This window comes from Pelobates fuscus, chromosome 8 (assembly GCF_036172605.1).
Source record: "Pelobates fuscus isolate aPelFus1 chromosome 8, aPelFus1.pri, whole genome shotgun sequence".
In the NCBI taxonomy this organism is placed as follows: Eukaryota; Metazoa; Chordata; class Amphibia; order Anura; family Pelobatidae; genus Pelobates; species Pelobates fuscus.
The window spans coordinates 30,298,370-30,321,906 of NC_086324.1; the positions used below are offsets into that span (position 1 = coordinate 30,298,370).

The 23,537-nt window shown below is 37.2% G+C and overlaps 1 protein-coding gene across 2 annotated transcripts in view; it reads left to right on the forward strand.

The window, feature by feature from the left end:
* Nucleotides 1-23,537, forward strand: part of GPD2 (glycerol-3-phosphate dehydrogenase 2) — a 230,804-nt gene that overhangs the window by 37,862 nt on the left and 169,405 nt on the right. For both annotated transcript variants that reach the window (XM_063429620.1, XM_063429621.1), the window contains exons 5-6: nucleotides 81-178; nucleotides 3,997-4,160. In XM_063429620.1, coding sequence (XP_063285690.1) covers nucleotides 81-178; nucleotides 3,997-4,160 — 262 coding nt within the window. The remainder of the gene's footprint in view (nucleotides 1-80; nucleotides 179-3,996; nucleotides 4,161-23,537) is intronic.

The window sequence follows — 23,537 nt, forward strand, 5'->3', positions numbered from 1 at the left end:
AAGTTGTTATTATTAATACGATAATCTAGGTATGACTTCCCATTTAAACCAACTAATAACTGATTTTCCTCCCTTTGCAGTATAAGCTTGTTAAAGAAGCCTTACATGAACGTGCCAATCTTCTTGAAATTGCTCCCCATTTGTCTACACCTTTGCCTATAATGCTTCCAGTTTACAAGTAAGAGATGTACCCATTTTTACACATTTTATTTTAATTCTTTAATCTGAATATGGTCGTAATGGTACAGTTATGGTGCAGTGTCCATTATGGTGCACTGTTAACATGGACACTTGACTAATAAAATGTAGATAAATATACTTGTATATATATTTTTTAAATTCTTTATTTAGATTGTGCATGGATTAACAAACAGATTTACACTGCCACGATAGCTGGTGCAATCATATCAATAAACAATGGTGAGCAACAGTGAGGTTTCATATACAGGTCACATGTTCTTTTTTTATAGTAGAGGAGTATCTTATAAGCTATAGGTACAGGTCTAGACTAAGAATGTCATACAAATTTACCAGCGGGTGTGTTATCTAGACTGACAGAAGATTATAACAAATAAAAAGATAGTTTGAATACAGCGTGCTTGAGTGTTAGTAATACTATGTTTGGGTGCAAGTCGTATTTAGTTATGATAAGACAGGATTATACTGATCATTTTTGTGAGTAACCAAGATGGTGGTATAGTGGCCTGAGGATGCTTAAGTAGGGTCACTTCAACAGAGGCAAAATAAAAAAAGAATGCAATCAACATTAAATTGCACATGTTAGGTAAATTCAATATGGAACATATAAACATAAGCAGGTTCAGTTGTTGCTGGCTAGTATCAAAATCAAACTAATAACGTAAACCTGAGTGGGGGGGGGGGGGGGGGGGGCAGTGGGATATTTTGCTCATAACTTTTAGGTCCATTACCGTGACAGTCCAACAACCCCCGCATAAGGGTAAGTCCTAAGTCAAGTGCTCGGAGTGGCCTCCGGCGGTGAGTTTGAAGTACCTTATCTCCCCACTATCAGGTCAGTGCGGGAACGGGGAGTGAGATTGATCGTTCGGTAATTACTGGGTACTCGCATGGGAGGCCAAGTCTCTTATTGTTTGGGGTTCCCTGCGGTTTTTGGCTTTGCTTCAGGTGTCTACCTGTGTGGTATCGTGTCTGCTCTCTGTTGGGCACCTCAGATTCATGTTTGTGACACTGTGGTCCGAGATATTGCCTTAAAACTGCAGGTATTTGCAGGAGCTCAAGCTAGACACGTCTTGTCTGCTTGCAGGTCAGGCTCCGCCCCCAGGTAAATATTTGTACACCTCTTCACACCATATGTATCAGAATATATGACAAGGTCAATAAGGGAAAAGGAAAACAAAAAAGAAAAATAAACCTTTTAATTGACGCATGTTAATATTTAGCAATGACAACAGAGAAAATTAATAAAGTAAAAGTGTTCAGTAGACAATTTGTTGAGAACAAGTACCGTATAAGTCGAGTTTTTCAGCACATTTTTTGTGCTGAAAACCCCCAACTCGACTTATACTCGAGTCAATGTCTGTATTATGGCAATTTACATTGTGTAGAAGGGGGGCTGGCAGAGAGCACTTACCTCTCCTGCACTCATACACACACTGCATTCATACACACACACACACACACACACTGCATTCATACACACTGCACTCATACACACACTGCATTCATACACACACTGCATTCATTATATACACACACTGTAAATAAATATTCAATATAATTTTTTTAGGATCTAATTTTATTTAGAAATTTACCAGTAGCTGCTGCATTTCCCACCCTAGTCTTATACTCGAGTCAATAAGTTTTCCCAGTTTTTTTGCTTAAAATTAGGGGCCTCGACTTATATTCGGGTCGGCTTATACTCGAGTATATACGGTATTCGACAGACTTGGGCCTTGATTTAATAAGCTTTCTAAATGATTTAATACTGTTAGACACATTTATTTATCTACAAACATTCCGATAAACTTTAATGGTGATCTTTGTTAATAATTTGCAATGTTTTTTTCAAACCTTATTAATCATTTGGAAAGCTTATTAAATCAAGGCCTTTTAATATTTTTGGATAGACTATGCTTTTTAAATGATTTAATAGCTTTGAATAATATTTTAAAATGATTTAATATTATGAAAATATAAAAAATATTTGTAATAGTTTGCATTTTTTCCATGTATTGATATTGTTATTTGTGATATATTTTTTGATGTGTTAATATTTTGAGAAAAATCATTTTAAAGGTATTTAAGGAGCCGGAGGGAAGTATAGGGTTAGGAATACAACTTTGTATTCCTAGTACTATAGTATCCCTCCAAAACTAAATTAGTTAATTAATAAAGCTACAAAACGTACATAAACTGTGTGATGCAAAGCTGTAAAAATATACATTTTAACTTATTGGAGAGTGTGGAATTTGGATTGTTGAGTGTATGAAAATTCCTATGATGCCTATATTCGGAATACTTTATACAGATAAGAATTTAAGTCAAATGACTAAATTGATAATTAATAGAGATTGCACAAGTCATAATGCACATGATCAAAGCACATAAAACCATCGGAAAGTGTGGAATCATACTGGGATAGTAGAGTCATTAGTGAACGCATTGATTATAGAATCGCTAAAGAGTCAATAAAACATTAGAATATCATACAATCATTAACTGGCAAATAGAACCTTTGTAATCAAACTGCATCATAATTATAAATGAGGTAGGTATAACGAGAGTTTAAGTTGAAGTGTACAATTGCATCGGATGGGTATTACACGTGCAGGAAGAGGGGGTGGATAAGATATTAAACAAGACTGTGTAGATATGATTAGGAAAAGGTCAATGAGAATCTGGTGAGAACAGATTGATCGATTGTATCAAAAGTGACTGAGGTCAAGTTTAAGAGCATAAACATTCCAGAGCCCTTGGAATTATATGCTTGGTAGGCTAGCAATGGGCTGTGGGGAACATTGTATGTTTCTATTGCGCATGAAGGAAGCCATATTGGAGAGCTGGGGGTGAAGAGGAGAGGTGGGGAGACAGATCGGATGAAGGTAGACCGTAACAATACTCAAAAAGAATGGAAATACATTGGGTTATTTACCAAAGTGAGAATTTTGTGTGAATTTCAAATGGAAAGTAAAAATAGTTGAATTGGAAAAAGTCAGCGGAGCTTTCATTTCAGCTCTTCTGGTCCTAAATTCATTTTGAATTGTCACTTTAGTAAATAACCCGGACCCATAAGAGAGAATTACTTGATCAAGGGATATTATTTTTTTTTATGAGTTGATGAGGGTCACTTTGAAGCCGAGATTTGGTAGAATGAGTGAGCGAGTGGGAGAGAGCGAATGATAGCAAAAGGCAAATATAATGTTGAGTTGGGATTTGGTAAATAAATGATGCTCTAGTTATGAACATTTTGGCAGTGATTTTAATACTTTTTGGATAAGCTGTTCAAATTATTTCATATTTTGATTTTTTTTTAATAAATATATATTAATATATTTGTTTATGCATTTAAAAAATTTTTTTTTTATATATTTTGAAACATATTCTCAAAAGATTATCCAAAGAAATTAAATTGAGGCCTTTGTGTAAAAAATAAATAAAATGAAATGAGATCTCTGATGCAGTAAGAGGAGAAGGGGGTTAGTATGAAACGATGGGGAAAAGGACAGAATAAGTTCTTAAAGGTGAGGGAAGGGATAGAAAAGTAATTTTAGTATTTTTTTTTTTTTTTTGCTGACCCTGACATCAAGTATAAAGCACTGTTAGAGGATACAGCAGTATTTTGTGAAATAAATGTGCAGAATGTGAGAGGAGGCTGAAAGGATGAATCATAATTAAAATAGATTGTGAAAGGCCACTGGATTTGCAAATAATATATTGATAGAGAGAGAGAGACAGATATGAACGTTTGAATGGGTCCACATGCTTGTGTTTAATGCACTTGTATCTTTTGTTGTTTAGATGGTGGCAGCTGCCTTACTATTGGGTTGGAATTAAGGCTTATGATCTTGTAGCCGGAAGTCAGTGCTTGAAGAGCAGCTATATCCTGAGCAAATCTAAAGCCTTAGAACATTTTCCAATGCTGCAGAAAGACAAGCTTGTAGGAGCCATCGTCTACTATGATGGTAAGTCTTTTTTTTAAAAAAATTTGGTACATTTTTATCTATTATCTGTAGTAGTAGAAGACGGTAAAATAGTTTTCATGTCCAAAGAAAAACTAAAGGAACCATTCCGCATTTCAATAAAAAAGTAACTCTCTATGTTCTTTGTCGAGATTCCTAATCCCATGGAAGGTAACCTGACTAGCTTCATCGCGTCCGTAACTTGCACGACATGTTGTTAACACTCTTTCAGTTTATTATAGTAGACTAGGCATGCCAACGGGGGTGTTAATGATCTTCTTTGTGGCCCTTATTATTAGAAACAAACTCTATAGAATGGAGTAGCGCCTTAAATATTATCTTGGTGTAAGGAACATATAAACATTTATAAAAAAAAAATTCAAAACATGAATTGCTTCATATAAAAACATCAATTAATCCAATCTGAATGATTCATTATTTCTATATTCATATATCCATTTTACCTTTTGTTTTCTAGTTTGGAAAATCACAGAAGAGTTTTTCATACAACTTTCCCATAGATGTCGTTTAATTTTTTAAATTTTTAATGAACCAATGGCAGTGTTTAGTGTGAAGACTGTTGCAATACGTAGTCACTTTCTTTTAACGACTCCAGGGCTGAATGCAGCGGCCATCGAATGGAATGATGGTATTCCATGTTGGCATATGGTCTTCAGGAACCAGATTGTGATTGTGGCGAAAGTAACCTCGCCACTGGTTTTTGGAGGGGCCTGTTTGCCAGCCTCCTGCCCTGCGACTATGGCCCTGGGATGTATTGCCCTTTAACTGCATTTGGGCATAATGGATTTGTATAATGCTGTTCCTGGCCCTTTAAATACTTTGGAGCAGTGTTCCAACTTTAAACTGGCACTTCGAATGCAGTCGAAGTGCCGAAGTTGTCGAAGTGGCCGCCATTCGACAAACGAACACGTGGCGGCGGCCATTTTAACTTATTTGAACGCGGTCAGCGGTGTGTGCAGCCAAATCTATGGAACTGTTTGTGGCTACCCAAATGCACGAACACCGCTGACCCGTACCTACTTCGACACCACGGCTGGAGACTAAGTCTCGTTCGAAGATTCGAACGCTCGTTCGAATGGGACTTAGTCACTTTCTCGGGGTAAAATAGATCGACCGCACAGCCCAAATCCATGGAACTGTTTTTGGCATGAAAATGTGCCTGCGGTCGGTCACAAAGGACTTCCAGCTAACTTTTGAACTAATGCAAGGATTTGCATGATTTTCGAGTATGTTCATATTTCAAGTATGCTGATTAATAATATGTGGCTTTTATAAAAGGATTGAATGTATAGTTTTAAAGTTATAAAAATGTATGATCTTTTAGCTTGGAGATAATTGAGTAGATACAGTAAGAAACTCAATTATCTCCCAAGCAGAGGGGAGGGAATAGGTGGGATGTAACCGATATGTGATTGGTTAATGCCTAATTGCCTGTGGGCGTCTCCCTTGCAGGGGAGCACTGCATAAAAGCAGAGTACCTGCCATTAAACATGAGAGTTCTTCTTCACCCTCAATCTAGAGTCCTGTCTCTTATTGGGGGAATTGCTATATCACTACAAGAGTCCTGTCTCTACAAGGAATTGCTATGCTCTGCATACTCCCTTGGATAATCACTTCTAGGCTCTTTTAAGAGCCTGTTCCTGCTTCACTCTCTTGGAGGAGAGGTTTACCCACTGGAACATGGAGCCTTGTCGTAGGTCCAGGGTGGGTAGGAGACGGCGAGACCCGAACCAAGCTGCGGCGCTTCGTGGGGTCTGCGGTGGTTGTGGTGTCTGTGGAGCACTTGGAGCCCTCTGTAAGCGCTAGGAGCATCCTTCAACGAGGTACCCAGTCGGGGTGCCATGTGATCCGTTACAGTGATTATGGTAGATTGTAACTTTCGCACTTGATGAGTAAAACACAAACTCTTATAAACTTTCAGTACAGTTGTACAGCGCTACAGAATTTGCTGGCGCTATATAAATAATAAAATAATAATAATACAGACTAGATGTTCTCAAAGAGTGCCCATTATTTGTATCAGCCTAATCTGCAGTTCCATAAACTATCAGATGAAAATCTTATGTGATCGCATGCTATAAGATAGGTCTGAAAAACTGGATTTTTTTTTTTTATATATGATATACCTCTGTCAAACATTATCGAGTGAACTTCAGCTCTCTAGAAACATTGGTTGGTCTGCCACCTTCCTCGTCCTACAAAGGAAGGAATACCACAGTCCCAAATTGTCAGGGTCCAAGTGGGGCCAGCTGTCCTAGCTTGATGGGGAGTAAGGGGCCTCAAACACTGCATTTTAGCTACCGTTATCTCCAGCAGAATGTGGACGATAACTGTTTAGAATGGCTTGACTTCTTATCTTGGCACCATTCCCCACCTCCATACAGCCCCCAGGACGTGAGCCCAATATTTCAGGGCCAGCTGATTGGCTGAGAACATCAGATGATCACTCTCAGCCATCATCTGATTCCTCTGCGCCACCGGCGGTGCTGCAGTTGGTTCAGGCAGAGAGCTTCCAGCTGTCGTGGAGTTTGTTGAGAGGCAGGGAGCAGTTTCAGCAGATACAAGGTAAGAAATCAAGCAGTTCTTAGCGATTTGACTATATATAATGGGGTGCCAAGGCCTTCTTGGCACCATGACCACTAAAGCACAATGTAGTGGTTATGGTGCTTGGATTGTTCCTTTAGTGCAAGTTATAGGCAATATTGAATGTTTTATTTAATGGTGCAAATTTCATAGATGTGACAGTTTCCCTGTAAACTCTCTTTATCTGGAGAGCTTGTTAAAGGCACGCTATAGGCACCCAGATTTCTTCATCTCATTGAAGTGGTCGGAGTACAGTGTCCCTGTCCCCCTTTGTTTTAGACAAATTGCAATGTTTACATGGCAGTGTTAAGACTGCCTTTGTTGCTCTCTACCAGACAGCCACTAAATGCACCAGTAGTTTCACGGAAAAGAAAAGAAACGAAACTGGACACGCTTTGACATCCAGCGTCTTGAAAAGCCCCATAGGAAAGCATAGATTCACTGCTTTCCTATGGAGGATGCCTAATTCGTGCACAGAACTCACCGTGCATGTGCATTAGGTACCCCCGATGGAGCCAGCACCATGGTACTTTAATGCTGGTATCGGGTAAGTGTTTTCATGAAAGGATTTAAAACCCCTTATCTGCCGGGGGCTCGAGGGAAGGGGGCAGCTTCCCCTCCCCCAACACTATAGTGTTAATTTAATAGTTTTTAAACACATGTAGACTATTCACAAAAGTAGAAGAAAAAAAAACCTTACCCTTCTCAATAAAAAAACAAAAGAAAAAAACTAACATTTGGACAAAACATATTATACCCTTGTTTTCTTGGAGATTTCTATATAATATACATCTCAGATTGAATTATTAACTTTTAGGAATCTCTCTTTACTGATTCTGAAATTCTATAGAAGATTTTTAACACCCTTGGGGTGGGTCACTGAGGATTAAGTAATGTGCTTTTTAACACCTCAACAGAAAATCACTTACTGGGAGAGCTGTGATTGTTCCCATGGGCAAACTATGCAAAGAATATTGTTCCCCGAAGAAGACTATTTTAAATAGCCACTGTAGGTATTACATCCAAAATGTGCTAAAACATTGAACATTCCTCCTGCTTTATCTCCAGAATTCTAAAGCAAGAATAGAAAAATGGTTCACTAATACACCACATGCTTACCTGAAGATAGACTACCAGGGTTAATTTAACGGAATCGCTTTAGTTAATCTGCCAGTACATCTAGGAAATCATAAATCCCACCATCTGCCTAAAGTGAGATCTAATGCATCTACACCGCATTTTCACATCATTACATTTATTTATTAGAAATACAATTATATCATTGTGGGTGCAATGATATAGGTGAACCCAGGAGCTAATTCCACTTAAAAAGGCTTGAGTCACCAGTATGGATATGTAGTGTGAATACCAGGCAACTACTATATATATAGTGTGTGTACCTTTAAATCTGTCAGAAGACAGGATAGGGTTATAACACACCAATTGCTTATATTAAAACATATATCTAGTGTGTATCCCTTTAAATCTGTATATGTCAGAAATAGTATGCTCATCAAGATAAAACTTCAAAGTATATGGATGACTGTATTCTATATGGAAAATTAATTACCGGAATCCAATAGGTTAAAATTGATATAGAATTTATTAGAGAAAAAATAATAACAATAGTAATAACTATGTCAAACCATAATTGCTTGTATAGAATGACAACGAGAAATTTAAAATATATATATATATATCGAAAAATATAAAAATATATAAAAATATCAATTGGGGATAATTTGCAAGAATATCAATTGCTGGTAATATTCTTGCAAATTATCCCCAATTGATATTTTTATATATTTTTATATTTTTCGATATATATATATATATATTTTACATTTCTCGTTGTCATTCTATACAAGCAATTATGGTTTGACATAGTTATTACTATTGTTATTATTTTTTCTCTAATAAATTCTATATCAATTTTAACCTATTGGATTCCGGTAATTAATTTTCCATATAGAATACAGTCATCCATATACTTTGAAGTTTTATCTTGATGAGCATACTATTTCTGACATATACAGATTTAAAGGGATACACACTAGATATATGTTTTAATATAAGCAATTGGTGTGTTATAACCCTATCCTGTCTTCTGACAGATTTAAAGGTACACACACTATATATATAGTAGTTGCCTGGTATTCACACTACATATCCATACTGGTGACTCAAGCCTTTTTAAGTGGAATTAGCTCCTGGGTTCACCTATATCATTGCACCCACAATGATATAATTGTATTTCTACATTTTGGGGCAGTTTTTTGGTGAAATTTCTGCCTATACCCAGTTTTGAGCACTCCATTCCAAGTCAGACTCCCTCATCCCTGAGTGTTGCTTTAGGCATACCAGACCAACCTACATTTATTTATTAACCCTTTTGTGTATTGTTATCATGCAGTCCCATGTTAAATTCGAAGACTGTGTGCTTGCCTTTTTAAAGCACACAAATGCATTTACTACTGAACCCTCACCGATGACATATGTGAGTGTATGTACCTATATAATCTGTGCTGATAAGGTAGAATTAGAAAATGAGCAAACAAAGCTGTTGTATTTTTTGGCCCATGAATAGGCGAAATATTATTGACATAACATCACAGAGTAATTTGTGAATTAGTGGCATCCTTTAAGCGTGTCCTGTATCCACTTTACGGATGTGGATATTGTGTGATGCAGTGAGACTGATTGAATGTTGCAATTTGTGGCTCCATGAATAAATAACACTAATAATAAAAAAATTAAATAAAGCACCGTGCGTTGGTGATGAGGCACGCCGCCAAATTATGATAGTTTCATATGGATATTGTCATCAGAAAAATAAATTGGCTGACTAAGAATCTGCTCTGTTCAGCAAGGCAGCTATTTCATTTAAAATCTCGCTATACAGGAAAGATAGCAACTGTAAATGTCTCTTCTTGGGTTTCTGACAACTTGAAAGACGGCTTGTTATTGTTCACATCAGATTGCACGCTTTGAAACAGATGTGACAGATTTAAGAGTTTATTCTGGTGTTCAGACTATTGAATGGGTAGTAGTTTACAGTTTAAATTAGATGTCTTCTTCTTAGCCTGTTTGCCTAGTGGGATTACTCCCCGGTGTCCCTGTTTTCGAAGAACAGACCCTGTTTGATGCAAATATGCCCCCCGGTTCACTTTTCTCGTCCTGCTGTCCTTTTCTAATAGGAGGCCTGGATTTTTTTTTATTTCATATAAATATATTAGAGAATGCTGTTACAGTAAACGCCAGTCTGTGTTACAGTCAGTATGTATTAACAGATTGACTTGTGAAAAAAATAGCGTGCGCTTGATCTAAATGAGTTTCCCAATTAGTTAACGCTGATCATAAACTAAGATTACAATCAAAATTAAATGTTACTTTTTTTTTTAAATCAATTTGAAATGTTGATAGGTAAGTAGCTATCTTTTCTGTTTACTGAGAATAAATAAAGTCTTTTATTTTGATTGTATTTCTACATTTTTATATTATAAACTAAAAATTAAAGTATTCCTATGTATGTGAATTCCTCTTTTCTCTATGTAGTGTTTAATATGGTAAGCAATACATACAGTGTGTTCTTTCAAGTGGCTCAAAGCAAGAGACTTCAAGTAAAATGCTTACCTATAAAGTTATTTTGTTGGCTGTAGAAAGATCCCAATGGATCTGCGAATTCTACAGTCTGTCTCCGTAGACCATGACATGGTGAGAAGAGGTTCATGGGATATGTAGTTCGGAAGTAGTTTCATGAGTTTGCCAAATGGCTTTAGTAGTGTTTGATTCCTATGCAAAAGCTATGACAGCGCCTGTAAAGGCTAGTAGATATTTGTACGTGCAAAGGAAGCTTATGTGTGTGTGCAATGGGGAAAAATGGCGTTGGTGAATAGGGTAGGGTGGTCTTTTAACTGCAGTTAGACAGAGATGGGAGCTCCTTACCCCATAACCTTCAAAAGGTGCTTAATTTATTTTTGTTGATCTTTAATGTATTCAGTATACAGCTCTGCCTAGCTTGGTTCTCACGGAGTTGCTACAGTGTCCTAATATTATTTATTTAACAGTTATATAATACATGAATGCTATGCAACTTGCCATTTGTTGACAAGCAATTAGTCAATCACTCTCATCAGTACCACAGTCAGCACATGCTGCATATTTAAGAATCTGAAAGGGACAAATTACACCCAGAATGACATCTGTCAGAGGAACGTTCTGGAGAAGCATGCAGGCCACCACAGCACCACCTACTGAAAGAAAGGGGAACTGAAAAAAAATCGTAGCAAGTTTATAAATGTTTAGTCTCTAATTGCTAATGTATTCAGCTTTTAACTGTAAAATGAATAATGCTAATGGGTGCTACAATGTGATATAGACACTGGCATGTTTGCCACCAATATCCGCTCTTAATCCAGTTCCAAGTTACCAAATAGGAAAGTATACCCCAAAAAATAAAAAAAAGAATAAAACAATCTAAATTGTATTTAATATAAGACAGATTTTCTTTTTTGGGCAAAATATTTATTTAATGCCATTGTGGGACTTGCTTATACGTGCTATATTATAAATAATTACCAGGTGCTTTTGGTGATACCAGAGAATAAAAGATTTACACCATAATTATCTAGTGTACTGTAATACTTTCTTTATAGATATAATTGGGTTTGTGTATCTCTAAACCTGAGCAAAGACATCTTTGACTGCACACCTTGAAGCATCTCCCATCTATATCCTTTTCTTACTTGTAACAGTAACTGGTACAGTTAGAGTGACGGTGTATATAAACTTGTATTGTTCCCATTTATTTGTGTACTGTGATCTTTGGATGTACATTATTTTCTTGCTGTGTAACAATGTTACAAAGGGCCAAACTCAACTCGTGTATATTGTTCTATGTATATGAAGAAACATCAGTGTTGTTTATGTATATTTATGCAAATGTTCAGATCCGCACTTAGAGAGGCTGGAATATTTTATCCTGTCATATTTCCCTATATAAAAGATAGATTTACATCCACTCTACTAGTGTTGCGTCTGTCATAGATTTGGCACCCTACGTGTCCTGATCATGTTGAAAAGAAAAGTAATTGCATGTCAGTGCCATTTTTTTAAAGTTCAAACATGAACTGGATTGGGGAAGCCTTATAAGACTGTAGGTTTTGTCAAATGTTTCATTAATTGCTCAAGCTCGCTCTGTATAAAGGATAATGCTGTTTGGAGTTTTGATGTCCAATAATGCCAACAAGATTTCAGCTGATTTCAGCTTTAAAGTCTTTCAGACTAATGTGATATATAAAAACTTCACAAAATAAAAATCTTGCAGACAGTAGTATTTATTTATTAATTAAATATTTTACCAGGATGGATACATCTGAGATTTCTCTCGTTTTCAAGTACCGTATATACTAGAGTATAAGCAGCTCCCTTCAGCTCCCCTGTGTAAGTCTCGCGAGTCCAGCGGCCCTCAGAACGTTGCCACGGGTCCGCGCGGCACGCAGACCGCAAGATTTACACAGGGGAGCTGAAGGGAGCTGCTGGAAAGGTAAGTAAGAGCTTGCTGCTGCCCCCCTTCCCCACTGCTCAGTACATGCCACTGGACCACCAGGGATTAACAATTCCCCCCTTCCTGGCCAGGTAACAAGCAGGGGACAAAAAAAAAGTTAAAAAAAAATCAATATTACAATAATAATATTAAAATATTAAAAATGCCCTCCCCCCACCCAGTTTACACACACTATACACACACACACTGCATTCATTTTATATATATATATATATATATATATATATATATATATATATATATATATATATATATATATATAGGAAACATGGGGGGATGGTTGCACTATATATATACACACACACACTCTGCATTCATTATACCGTGTTTCCCCGAAAATAGGACCTACCCCGAAAATAAGCCCTAGCCGAATTTTCGGGGTGGGCTGCAATATAAGCCCTACCCCGAAAAGAAGACCTAGGCATTTTACCTTTGGCGGGACTTCCTTCTTCTATGAGGAGGGGGAGGAGCGTTGCGGGCCGCGGCATCGCGCAGCGTGATGACGACGTGCGCAGCGCCGTCAGTCTGCCTTCACGGATCTTAAGCGGAAGGCACCCAGTGGTCGGACTCTTTGAACTGTGAGTAGATACCGGTATTTTATGCCTGGGACTTAATTAAATAAAGGGGGGGGTGAATTAATTAAAGGGGGGGTGAATTAATTAAAGGGGGGGGTGAATTAATTAAAGGGGGGGTGAATTAATTAAAGGGGGGGGTGAATTAATTAAAGGGGGGGTGAATTAATTAAAGGGGGGGTGGATTAATTAAAGGGGGGGTGGATTAATTAGAGGGGGGTGTGTGGATTAATTAGGGGGTGTGTGGATTAATTAGGGGGGGTGGATTAATTAGAGGGGGGGTGGATTAATTAGAGGGGGGGTGGATTAATTAGAGGGGGGTGGATTAATTAGAGGGGGGTGTGGATTAGAGGGGGTGTGTGGATTAATTAGATGGGGTGGATTTATTAAAGAGGGGGGTGGATTAATTAAAGGGGGTGGATTAATTAAAGGGAGGGTGGATTAATTAAAGGGAGGGTGGATTAATTAAAGGGGTGGTGGATTAATTAGAGGGGGTGGATTAATTAGAGGGAGGGTGAATTAATTAAAGGGGGGGTGGATTAATTAGAGGGGGTGGATTAATTAGAGGGGGTGGATTAATTAAAGGGGGTGGATTAATTAGAGGGGGTGGATTAATTAGAGGGGGGTGGATTTATTAAAGAAGGGGTGGATTAATTAGAGGGGGTGGATTAATTAAAGGGGGTGGATTAATTAAAGGGGGGTGGATTAATTAAAGGGAGGGTGGATTAATTAAAGGGGTGGTGGATTAATTAGAGGGGTGGATTAATTAGAGGGAGGGTGAATTACTTAAAGGGGGGGTGGATTAATTAGAGGGGGTGGATTAATTAAAGGGGGGGTGGATTAATTAGAGGGGGTGGATTAATTAGAGGGGGGTGGATTTATTAAAGAAGGGGTGGATTAATTAGAGGGGTGGATTAATTAGAGGGAGGGTGAATTAATTAAAGGGGGTTGGATTAATTAGAGGGGGGGTGGATTTATTAAAGAAGGGGTGGATTAATTAGAGGGGGTGGATTAATTAGAGGGGGTGGATTAATTATAGGGGGGTGGATTTATTAAAGAAGGGGTGGATTAATTAGAGGGGGTGGATTAATTAGAGGGAGGGTGAATTAATTAAAGGGGGGTGGATTAATTAGAGGGGGTGGATTAATTAAAGGGGGGGTGGATTAATTAGAAGGGGGTGGATTTATTAAAGAAGGGGTGGATTAATTAGAGGGGGTGGATTAATTAGAGGGAGGGTGAATTAATTAAAGGGGGTTGGATTAATTAGAGGGGGGTGGATTTATTAAAGAAGGGGTGGATTAATTAGAGGGGGTGGATTAATTAGAGGGGGGTGGATTTATTAAAGGGGGGGTGGATTAATTAGAGGGGGTGGATTAATTAAAGGGGGGGGGGTGGATTAATTAAAGGGGGGGTTCAATGTACATACCGGTACCGTAAATAAATAAGCCCTACCCTGAAAATAAGCCCTAGTGTGTTTTGTGTGACTAAAATTTATATAAGACCCGGTCTTATTTTCGGAGAAACACGGTATATACACACACTCTGCATTCATTATATACACACTCTGCATTCATTATATACACACTCTGCATTCATTATATATACACACACACACTCTGCATTCATTATATATACACACACACACTCTGCATTCATTATATATACACACACACACTCTGCATTCATTATATACACACTCACACACTGCATTAATTATATATACACACACACACACTCTGCATTCATTATATACACACTCACACACTCTGCATTCATTATATATACACACACACACACACACTCTGCATTCATTATATATACACACACACACACTCTGCATTCATTATATATATACACACACACACACACTCTGCATTCATTATATACACACTCACACACTCTGCATTCATTATATACACACTCTGCATTCATTATATACACACTCTGCATTCATTATATACACACACACACTATACACACTCTGCATTCATTATATACACACTAACACACTCTGCATTCATTATATATACACACACACTCTGCATTCATTATATACACACACACACTGCATTCATTATATACACACACACACTGCATTCATTATATATACACACACACACACACTGCATTCATTATATATACACACACACTCTGCATTCATTATATACACACTCACACACTCTGCATTCATTATATATACACACACACACTCTGCATTCATTATATATACACACACACACACTCTGCATTCATTATATACACACTCACACACTCTGCATTCATTATATATACACACACACACTCTGCATTCATTATATATACACACACACACACTCTGCATTCATTATATACACACTCACACACTCTGCATTCATTATATATACACACACACACTCTGCATTCATTATATACACACTCACACACTCTGCATTCATTATATATACACACACACACACTCTGCATTCATTATATATACACACACACACTCTGCATTCATTATATACACACTCACACACTCTGCATTCATTATATATACACACACACACACTCTGCATTCATTATATATACACACACACACTCTGCATTCATTATATATACACACACACACACTCTGCATTCATTATATATACACACACACACTCTGCATTCATTATATATACACACACACACTCTGCATTCATTATATACACACTCACACACTCTGCATTCATTATATACACACTCTGCATTCATTATATACACACTCTGCATTCATTATATATACACACACACACACTCTGCATTCATTATATATACACACACACACACTCTGCATTCATTATATATACACACACACACTCTGCATTCATTATATATACACACACACACTCTGCATTCATTATATACACACTCACACACTCTGCATTCATTATATACACACTCTGCATTCATTATATACACACTCTGCATTCATTATATACACACTCTGCATTCATTATATACACACACACTATACACACTCTGCATTCATTATATACACACTCTGCATTCATTATATACACACTCACACACTCTGCATTCATTATATATATACACACACACTCTGCATTCATTATATATATATATACACACACACTCTGCATTCATTATATATACACACACACACTCTGCATTCGTTATATACACACTCACACACTCTGCATTCATTATATATACACACACACACACTCTGCATTCATTATATATACACACACACACACTCTGCATTCATTATATATACACACACACACACTCTGCATTCATTATATATACACACACACACACTCTGCATTCATTATATACACACTCACACACTCTGCATTCATTATATACACACTCACACACTCTGCATTCATTATATATACACACACACACACACACACTCTGCATTCATTATATATATATACACACACACACTCTGCATTCATTATATACACACTCTGCATTCATTATATACACACACTACACAAACACTGCATTCATTATATACACACACACACACACACACTCTGCATTCATTATATACACATACTGTAAATAAATATTAAAAAACATTTAACCTACTGATGCCTCAATTAATGTAATTTTATTGGGATCTAATTTTATTTAGAAATTTACCAGTAGCTGCTGCATTTCCCACCCTAGGCTTCTACTCGAGTCAATACGTTTTCCCAGTTTTTTTTTGTGGTAAAATTAGGTACCTCTGCTTATATTCGGGTCGGCTTATACTCGAGTATATACGGTATGTCCTGGGTCCACAAAACATTGCATCGTTACAATAGGATACAATATTACAGAAATACATACATACATATATATACACATGCACACATATATAAATGTAATACTTAACAGGTAATAAATATATTCAACCATGACCGATACATTCTGTGCTGAGGTATATTGCTATAGATCTCTTAAAAGATTTTAGATTGAATGAAGTGTCATGAAGTGAATGACTGTGTCCCTGAGGTTATTCCATAATTGCGGTGCTTTGTAGGAAAATGAGGATCGAGCCACTTTATTTTTGTATTGCGGTATGCTAAATATCATGCTAGTACTGGATCGGAGGTTATAGGAGGTGGGAACAGCCGAGGAGAGCATTCTACTCAGGTAGGGTGAGAGCTTCCCAGAAATGCTCTTATGCACAAGGCTGGAAAGATGTAGAGTGCGTCGGGATTCCAGCGACAGCCAGTTTAGCTCTTTTAACATGTCATAATGGTGGGTAAAGTAACTACATTCTAGTACAAAGCAGCAGAACAAATTATATAACGTATTAAGGTGGGTTTGTGGTGTGGGTGCATACACTACAACCCCATAATCAATGGCCGGCATTAGCATTTGTTGCACTCTGTTTCCTTATTGTAGGGCTTAGGCAGGATTTGTTTCAATGTGAAGGCCAAAGGATAGATTGGGGTCTAGCAACATACCTAGATATTTAAAAAAGCAGACTGCTGTCAGTGTGCTATATGAATTTGTTCTGATACACAGTTGTTGATTTTGTAGTTTATGTAATTTAGGTACAGTCCCAAAGATCATTGAAACAGTTTTGTCAGTGTTTGTTATCCGCTATCCACTTTTCTACCTCTGTGAATTGGTTTTGGAGCACAGCCTTAAGCTGCAGTAGCTTGGGTTTACTAATGTAGATTACAGTGTCTGTTGCATACATGTGTACAGTTGAGGATTTGCAGACGTTAGGCAGATCATTTATAAATAATGTGAATAGCAGGGGGCCGAGTATGGAGCCTTGGGGAACACCACACGTGACTGGAAGAGGGAGGAAAGCACTATCAGAAATGGCCACATATTGCTATCCGTCTGAAACATAAAATCGAAACCAGGTTAGCAGACGATCACAAATGCCTGAGTTTTTAAGTTTTTGCAAAAGAATGCCAGTTCTACTGTGTCAAAAGCCTTGGCAAAATAAAGGAAAATAACTCCTGTTAAGTCTCCTTGTTCCATGCCAATTTGGTTGTCATTGCAATCTTTTAAGAGGGCAGTTGAAGTTGAGTGATTTGGACGAAAGCCTGATTGATCAGGGGTCAGATAATTTGATCGTTGATGATATTCAAATAATTGCGTGTGGACACATTTCCCCAAGATTTTTGATAATACAGGGAGCAATGATATTGGGCGATAGTTAGATACCAAAGTATAACGTGTATCTGCAGCTCTTTGGGTTGCTGATGTTTGTTAGGTATGTGGTATACCAATTACACATTGCTAAGACGATTGGCTTCCAGAAATGTTTGTTCTAACCTCAGGAGACAGACAAGACCAATACCATTTTAAATGTTACAGTTTGTTCTAATTGTATTGTCATATATGTTTTACCAGTCTCTGATTGTGCAGACTGAATCTTTTGTTAAACCTAAATGTGGTTCCCTGTAGCAGGGGGCATCTCCATGCACTTAAATAGATCTTTTTTTCTTTCCTCTTTATCTTGAGTCCGCACAGTAGTCAATAAATGTATTTCCTTGCACATGATAGGATTATAAATGAATAACTATATATCTCGTTATCTAGAAATCTCCTTGGGATTCTCCTGTTATATAATTACAACGTTACGGCTGTTTCATGTTTATACCAGGTATATTTATTTATTCTTTTCATCCCCCTCTTCTTATATTTTGTATCTCTGCACTTCTCTAATGTTTGAAAACCATTTGGGAACAAAGACAACTTTGGGGCAGACACAATGTAATACTGAGTGGTACTGAATAGTAGCTGTTAACACATATTGAGTTTAGCCTGTAAATCTTTCCAAATATTTTTTATTAACAAAGTTTTTCATAAAAAAGCACAATATAATTTCAAAACAATATGGTAACAAATCAAACAATATTGTAGGGGGAAGTGGTTGTGATATTGTTGCATTTAGACAAGTGTTTTCCAAATTTAAAGGATCACGATAGGGTTAGGAACACAAACATGTATCCCTGACCCTATAGTGTTAAAACCACCATCTAGTCCCCCTGGGCCCCTCATGCCTCCATAAATATAGCAAAATCTTACTGTATTCAAGCCTGAAGCTGTAGATCTACATGCTGTTTGACTCAGAACAGCAACCTGTCTGCTGACATCATCAGAAGTGGTAACCTGATCCAATCACAATGTTTCTCCATAGGATTGGCTAAGACTGACAAGGAGGCAGATCAGGGGCAGAGCCAGCATTATTCAAACACAGCCCTGGCCAAATAGCAACTCCTCATAGAGATTAATTTAATCAATGGATCTCTATGAGGAAAGTTCAGTGTCTGCATGCAGAGGAGATACTGAATGTTTGGATGCATTTTAGGCAGCCATGACCCAGGAAGGATCTCTAACAGCCATCTGAGGAGTGGCCAGTGAAGTTATCACTAGGTTGTAATGTAAACACTGCATTTTCTCTGAAAAGCCAGTGTTTACAGCAAAAAGCCTGAAGGTAATGATTCTCCTCACCAGAACAAATTCACTAAGCTGTAGTTGTTCTGGTGACTATAGTGTCTCTTTAAGTCCAACAATACGTACATCGTTTTCAGACATTAGACTTTTTATAATTGAATAAATTGGGATACATTTTTTCATTTTTTAAAGTAAGTTTTTGTTCTTTCTCTCATTGAATAATTTATTTTTTTGTCTATACTCAGTGGTATCAATCACCATTTAGAATGTTATAGTTATCGATGTGTTAATGGATGCAGGTAAGCAATTAAAATGACCGCCGGGTTCACAGTCACGCTAATCACACTTTAGGTGTTATCACTTTGCAAATAAGGCCCCGATACCTTAATGTTAAAGGACAACTGTCATAAATTTTCCACTTCTCATTATAATGTTATTACAAAATAAAAATCCAAAGGCTTCACAGAGTAGTACAAATTGGAAGGAGTTTTATGCAGGATCAAAACAAAATGATTTATATGACTTTGCTGCAGAGGGATTTAGATGGATTGGGGGACTGGATACTCAAGTGGCAGATGAAATTTAAAGTAGAAAAATGCAAAGTTATGCACTTCGGCATAGAGAATGCAAAGGCAACTTATACCCTAAATGGAAGTGAATTAGGGATAACACTTTAGAAGGATTAGGGAATTGTTATAGACAACAAACTATGCAACAATGTGCAATGTAAGTCAGCAGTGGCTAAGGCCAGTAAGGTTTTTTCATGCATTAAAAAGGGCATTACTTCTCTGGATGAGAATATCATCTTGCCTCTTTATAAATTACTGGTAAAACCACATATTGAATATGCTGTGCAATTTTGGGCACCTGTTTTAAAAAATGATATCATGGCACTAGACAAAGTGCAGAGGTGGGCTACAAAATTAAAAAAAGGAATGGAACATTTTAGCTATGAAGAAAGGTTAACAAATTTAAACCTCATTAGTTTAGATAAAAGTTGACTCAGAGGGGATATGATAACATTACACAAACCATTGTGTGGAAATCTATTCACAAACCGGACTTTACATAGGGCACAAGGTCATGTGTTTAGAATGGAAGAAAGTAGATTTTGTCTAAGGCAAAGGAAAGTGTTTTTTACAGTAAGAACAATAAGGATGTGCAATTCTCTGCCTGAAGAAGTGGTTTTATCAAAGTCCGTACATATGTTTTAAACAGCAACTAGATGCATACTTGCAAAAACAGAATATTGAACTGTAGGGTAATAGCTTCTTGATCCAAGGATAACTCTGACTGCCATGCTGGGGTCAAGAGGGAATTTTCGTTTTTTTAGTTTGTTGCAAAATTTGAAATGCTTCATATTTTTTTTTTTTGCCTTCTTTTGGATCAACAGCAAAAAACAAATATGAGGAAGACTGTACTTGATGGACACATGTCTCTTTTCAGCCTATCTAAATAGGTAATTTACAACGTTTCGGAGTCAAGCCTTGAAGGGACACTCCAGGCACCTAGACCACTTCTGCCCATTGGAGTGGTCTGGGTGCCAACTCCCACTACCCTTAACCCTGCAACTTTAAATATTGCAGATTTCATAAACTGCAATATTTACATTGCAGGGTTAACTGCTACTCTAATGGCTGTCTACTAGACAGCCACTAGAGGGCACTTCCGGGATTCTAGCACAGGTTTTCTGTGCTATAGCGTCGCTGGACGTCCTCACCCTATGTGTGGACCCACCAGCGTTGCTAAAATCCCCATAGGAAAGCATTGAAAGCATTTTCAATGCTTTCCTATAGAGAGGTCTAATGTGCATGCGCAATCGGACTCCCCCGCAAGATGACATCGGCGGGGTAGGAGCCTGAGCGGACCCTAAACCAGCATCGAGGGACTTCGGCGCTGGTCTCAGGTAAGTCACTGAAGGGGTTTTAACCCCTTCAGCAACATGGGATGGGGGGGGGGGATGGGAGGGAGAGGGGACCTGCAGTGCCAGGAAAATGGTTTGTTTTCCTGGCACTGGAGTGTCCCTTTAATCATGTATTTTTGGAATTTAATTTTGAATACTTATGAGGGACTGCGTATCCCTTCCATGGTGCTACAGCTGCAACACTACCGTTGATATTAAAATTTTATTACAGTGAATGAAACATATTGACATATTTTTAAAGGGACACTATAGGGTCAGTAACACAAAAATGTATTCCTGACCGTATAGTGTTAAAAACACCATCAATCTGACACATTAAAGGGCCACTCCATACCCATAAAGTACTTCAGCTTCATTTCAAAGTCACTTTCTATAATAAATGAGCAATTTTATGATTCATTAATGATACACCCCCTGCCTGTCAGCTTTCTATTGAGAAGCCTCTGATTCTTTTTATTTTATTCGAGTTGGTTCCCGGTGAAGAGGCTGTTGATCTCTTCTAAAGGGGGGAGGGGAGGACGTTGCAAAGTCTGAATCTTTTGCAAGCTGTTTTAAAATATGCCCCCAATAAACATAAATGAAAAATTCATGGATGTATCTATTGGGGGTATATCTGCTAAATAGTGAATTCTCATATTTCCCCCCCCCCCCGAGATTTTGGTCAAACCGTATGAAAATACGGGGGAGGGAATAATAGGGGAGGGAATAATGCGCATTGCCTCAATGCTTTAATGCTTTTCTATTGGGATTTAACTGACGCGGGATGTTATGTGGAGCGTGAGAACGTCCAGCATCAGTTAGGTGACCAAAAGTTGCTTAGCCATCAGGAAGTGCCTTAGTGGCTGTCTGACCGCAGCAGAGGCAGTCTCAGTACTGTAGTTTATCTAAAACTGCAAATATTTACATTGCAGGACTAAGGGGGACAGGGACCCTGTACCCTGACAAATTCAATGTGCTGAAGCGGTCTGGAGGCTTATAGTGTCTTTAAAAGCTCGAGCACAAATTGAAATGATTTTAGTTTTTCAGGAAAGAGATTAGTGTAAAGAATGTAATTTTGTTAACATTTAAACTTGTGACAATAAAACAATAAAAAAAAAAAAAAAAAAAATTTCAACAGGGAAAAAAGATAAAAGAAAAAAAGAAAAAATATATATATATATAATTTTTATTTTATTTTTTTTCCCTGTTGAAAAAAAAATATATATACTGGAAAATGTAAAACTTTTTTTTTTTATTATTATTATTATTATTTTTTTTTACTCATTTGTTTACAAATAATTGGCTTTCAGACTACATTTACTCCGGAGCCTGCCTAAGTGTTGCATATACATTCGGATTGCCCCTTTTAACTTTCCCCAAGGAAACAATTAAGAATATTATACAACAATTCATAACCGTCGATGCCAAACTCATAAATAATAATACATTAAAAAAAAAGTATAATATATACATTTATATTTTATTTTACTGTTTTAGAGATGTGCCTGTGTTTAGATCATTAAAGTCTCCGATTGCTAATTATACGCTAGCCTTGTTAAATGATCTCAGTTTCTGCTGTTCTAATTGAAAATCTATTCATGTAGTCAAAGAACACAAATGGCAATATACATGGTGTAAGTACCAGACGTAGCAATTCCCAGACTAGTCCAGAGGCTATTCCTACTCTGTCGTAGCATCTGGAAACCAAAGCATATGTTGAATGTTAGCCTGGGTGTACACTATGTGTCCTATTTATTTAAGGCTTGCTTTGAAGGCACAACTTGCAAGTTTGTTTCTTAGGGGTACATGTCAGACTTGATTTAGCATTGACTGAAATTTGGATACTCAAGAGCAGCAAAAAGGCAACATTTTGGGGGAAGATTGTGGCTGCTATCTGAACAGCAATCTGTCACTTTCATTTATGTAGCTCAGGGACATTCAACAAGGAGGCATCATTGAAATTTCAATGAATTAGAATACGTTTTGTTTAAAAGACTGTGCGCAGGACTTTCCTTATGTATGTAGTTCAGCAACGTGAGCAATATCTTCCGATGTTGAAATATTTATCTGTTCTCGCTCTCCATGTACAAAATACTATTTTAAGGGAAAGGTCTAATCATAGAATTCTTAAATGTGTTTTTAGTGCATTACTCAAATATTTACTAATTAATTTAAATCTTATATAGTAGTGTACAACATTTTCTTACATTTTAATAGGTGACAGTCAACAGTTTAATCGCGTTATTTTTTTGGTGACAATATTTTTTTTAAAAAGTTTTTTTTTTTTTTTTTTTAAAATGACCCTTTTTAAAATTATATGATCTTTTTATCTA